This window comes from Gossypium raimondii, chromosome 5 (genome assembly GCF_025698545.1).
Source record: "Gossypium raimondii isolate GPD5lz chromosome 5, ASM2569854v1, whole genome shotgun sequence".
Classification (NCBI taxonomy): domain Eukaryota; kingdom Viridiplantae; phylum Streptophyta; class Magnoliopsida; order Malvales; family Malvaceae; genus Gossypium; species Gossypium raimondii.
The window spans coordinates 36,599,667-36,603,907 of record NC_068569.1 but is presented as its reverse complement, the minus strand read 5'-3'; the positions used below and the strand labels follow the sequence as shown (position 1 = coordinate 36,603,907).

General features: G+C 33.3%; 1 protein-coding gene across 2 annotated transcripts; it reads left to right on the top strand.

Annotated features, from left to right (window-relative positions):
- Positions 1-930: 930 nt before the first annotated feature.
- On the top strand, positions 931-3,625 carry LOC105767486 (polygalacturonase At1g48100). 2 transcript variants are annotated; one of them, XM_012587038.2, is made up of 8 exons: positions 931-1,297; positions 1,399-1,527; positions 1,618-1,788; positions 1,881-1,916; positions 2,014-2,221; positions 2,579-2,633; positions 2,828-2,936; positions 3,037-3,625. In XM_012587038.2, exons 1-8 carry the CDS (start codon positions 1,028-1,030, stop codon positions 3,439-3,441), a joined length of 1,383 nt encoding a protein of 460 aa, XP_012442492.1. In that variant the 5' UTR covers positions 931-1,027; the 3' UTR covers positions 3,442-3,625. The 2 variants fall into 2 exon arrangements, with proteins under 2 accessions (XP_012442492.1, XP_012442491.1); XM_012587037.2 differs by having other exon boundaries at positions 2,552-2,633.
- The last annotated feature ends 616 nt before the right edge of the window (positions 3,626-4,241 follow it).

The following is a 4,241-nucleotide window of genomic DNA, read 5'->3' as shown; positions in this document are numbered from 1 at the left end:
AAATTAGTTTATAGTTGAACATTTTAGCGAAGAAAATAAGTAATTTACTTTTAAGAATTAGTGGTATGTAATTTGATTCATGGACAAAGTATAAGATTATACAAAATTATGCACTTCCATAACATCAATATCAATTTAGATTATGCCAAATCACTTATTCCACTAAGATTTATTTATACACAACATCGTCTGATTATAAAAAATATTCTCTTCAAGCGAACCAGCCTATCCTTTGTATGGGGCTTACACGGTGGTTGAAGCAAAGACACATTTAGTTATGGATTCCAATACAAGATAAAGGCATATTTCTACACGACCCAATCAATAGTTCAAAATATTAACCTTTATTAATTGCATGTTTTGTTAATTAATATCATCTTAACGAGTTTTTTGCTGCATAGGTTAGCATTCTTTTTTCCCTTTGTAAAATATCTACTTTTATTTTCTTTTTTAACAATCTAATTATAACTTGTAATCATATTTATTCTTTTGACATAATGTTCATACGCATACCTATTTTTATTCTTAATCTCTCTTCAATCACTAATTTAAGGAAAACATACTTAAGCATATTTAAACCCATATCTTCTTAATTACTATAACAACAACAGTCAAAACTAAACTAAAATTATCATTGTTAATTAAGACAAAGAGTATAACAAAACACATTTAGTCACAAATTAATTACTCTGTAACATGAGTATTCAAATTTAATTCAATCTAGTTTAACCTTTTTCTCGAATCAAGTACAAATAATAACCACCAAAATTCAACTCAATTGTAATCAAACTTGGAATTTCAAATCAAGCTCCATACAGCATCAAACTCGGGCCTGCTATATAAAAAAATCTTTGAATAATTAACGACTTCATATTTAGGGGTACCCTTGCAAATTAGAACCGAAACAAGGCCATTTTTGTGGAAGTTGATTTATATAAGCTGTCTTTTTTTAACGACCTTTCCTCGTTTCAATAACAACCTGAGCTCCCTTTCATCACTTCTCAAGTATCCTATTCCTAGAGACACCATGAAGTTACATAGGAGTTTATGTCTTGTAGCTTTAATGTTTCTTGTAATAATCACATCTTCCATAACCTCAGTCGAAGGAAGAAAGCACCATCATCATAAGCATAAAAAAGACAAGAAGAAGAACAACAGCGACAATTGTACTGTTCCAGGCTCAAGCCCTGCATCACCGCCTACTATTCCTGGTCATGCCTCTTATCCAACAGGTTCCAAAACATTTGACGTTCTGTCCTTTGGAGCAAAGGGTAATGGAGTTTCTGATGATTCAAAGGTAAAAAAAAAAAAAAAAAAAAAAAAGATAACATTAATGGTATAATTTCTTTCAGAGAGTGAGACAATAACTTACAATATTGTTGTAATTCAACAAAACAGGCGTTTCTAACGGCATGGAAAGCTGCCTGTAAGATCTCTGGTGCTACTGTGGAAATTCCATCGGGATTCAAGTTCTTAATCAAGCCCATAACTCTCCAAGGTCCATGCATGCCTAACCTTGTTTTGCAGGTAAAATAAGTAATGGGAACAAGTATATTTTTTTTTTGTCATTTTTTTATCCAAAATGCTCAAAGATTGAAGCTAATGACTTGGAAACAGATCAATGGAGCTCTTTTAGCCCCTCCAAAAGTGGGTTCATGGCCGAAATCCAGCTTGTTTCAATGGATAAACTTCAAATGGATCCATAATTTTACCATTCAAGGTTCTGGTGTGGTCGATGGTCAAGGCTCTCAATGGTGGACTCCATCTAATCAAATTTATCTTATTCAGGTTAATCATATATCTCGTAACAGGCATAGTCCGATAATTCTTGAATCAAAACTCGTGTTTAAGTTACTAAATTAACTCATCTTCTATTGCAGAAGTACTTGAAACATGTTCCGAACTGGAAACCAACTGTAAGAGTTGATTAATTCCTTTTATCTTCTTTAGTTTTTCAACATGTTATTGCTAAATTACATTGATTCTGATTCTTTCTTTTTCCACCACTGACAGGCTTTAAGATTCTACTCGAGCTTCAATGTGACAGTTCGCGACATCAAAATCATAAACAGCCCTCAATGCCACCTTAAATTTGACAGCTCCGGTGGAATCCAAGTCGATAACATTACGATTTCTTCGCCAGAGACTAGCCCTAATACCGATGGAATTCATCTGCAAAACACCCGAGATGTCGAAATCCAACATTCCAATATCGGATGTGGTAAGCAATGAAAATTTTATGAGAAACAAAGTTATATTCTATTACATATAGGAGGTAAAAAGAAATAATGACAAGTTTGGGATAGTGCATGGCACATTAGGGCATTTGTAAGTGCCTAAAAAAGTGATGATATAGTGAAGAAATATGATTGGTTTGAAGACCCTTTTAAACGGTATAATAACTGTCGACACCGAACTCACAAGCATGAACAAAAAGTACACTCCACCCCAGTTGGGGGGCCTCTTAGATATTATTTATTATTTTATGTCGAATTGTTTAATATACTAATTATATAATTTGATTAATTAATTAGGGTTATCTTTTTCGTAGGAGATGACTGTGTATCCATTCAAACAGGTTGCTCCAACGTTCATATACACCATATTAATTGCGGCCCTGGTCACGGTATTAGGTAAATTCAACTTTCATGTATTAAAAGCTAAACAATGTGTATTGTGTATTATAAATATATAATTATGTTATAATATATATACCATTTAACATTATTAAATTAAAAGTTATTATTTGGTTGTGTGACAAGACAAGATTGTAATTACCATATTCATGATGTAATGAAAACTGACATATACTTGCTTATGAACACAGTTTGGGAGGGCTGGGGAAAGACAAGAGTGTTGCATGTGTATCCAATATAGTTGTTGAGAAAGTCTCAGTCTTCAATACACTAGCTGGAGTTAGAATCAAGACCTGGCAGGTACAAGCAAATTAAACTGTAATCTGATTTATTTAGAGATTAAAATTCAGCTTTTATCAGGCTTACTTAACCCCTTTTTTTTTTGTCCCTTATGAAACAGGGAGGTATGGGGTCTGTGAAGAACGTCTCATTTTCCAATATTCAAGTCTCTGACGTAAAAGTTCCTATAATAATCGACCAATACTACTGCGACAAGGACATATGCAAGAACCAAACGATGGCGGTGGCAATTTCAGGTGTTAAATACGACCAAATCGTCGGGACTTACACGTCGCGACCGGTTCACCTTGCGTGTAGCAATGGAATACCATGCACCGATGTTGATCTAACCGATATTCAATTGAAACCGTCTTTTAAATATCGAGGTTTGGATGAGGCAATGTGTTGGAACTCTTACGGGAAATCGCAGGGACCTTTGTATCCTTCGAGCATCGACTCTTGCGTGAGAAGGGATGGTGGTTCCGTTAAGAGAATAGCTCGATCTCGGGAGCATGTTTGTTTTTGATACTTTGAAATAGGGATTTGGTTCGAATGTATGTGTGTTTTGCTGACTCTGTATGTTGCTTGGAAGCTTCCCTTCTGCTAAATTTTTGAGTGTGAGAAGGTGAGGCTTTTTGTAGAAGTTTACTTTGCTTTCCAATGTAATGTAATCTATCTGTTTTGTTTGTAAAGTGAACAAATTTCTTCAATTTTTACTTAAAAATAATAATAAATTAATCCATATATGTTAGATGAGTAAGTAAAACTATCCATATGTTTTATTTAAAAATTAATTAAACTCTTTTAAAATTTAAATTTTATTTTAAAAATCATAGAATTTATAAATAAAATTCGAGGAATCAAAATATAATCCAATAGAAGATTGTTTTACTCATTCATTCAACATATATGATTAATTTATTTATTTCTTAATTAAAAATAAAATCCAAAATAAATTAGGGCAAGTTTTGTGATAATTTTAGCGAAGTTTGAGATTCTTCCCTGTTCTCATACCGTGACATTCTTTATAAAAAACAATTTGATGAAAAGGTGACAAAACCATAATTCTCTTACCCTAGTGGGAATAACAACTGGCTAAGGGAATCTTAAATATCAAAAAAATAAACCCCAACATGCATTTGCAAAAGTCCCTTTTTTTTTTTTTTTTGTTTCAATGCATGTGGGAATTGGAAAGGCATTTATAGAAAAGGGTTTAAATGGTGGGAAATGGGGTGGGGCGTGCACCGTCCAATAACCAGTGGTGAATCTAGAGGGGGCTGGCATGGGCCGGCCCCCTAAAATATAAAATTATTATTTAAGTTTTTA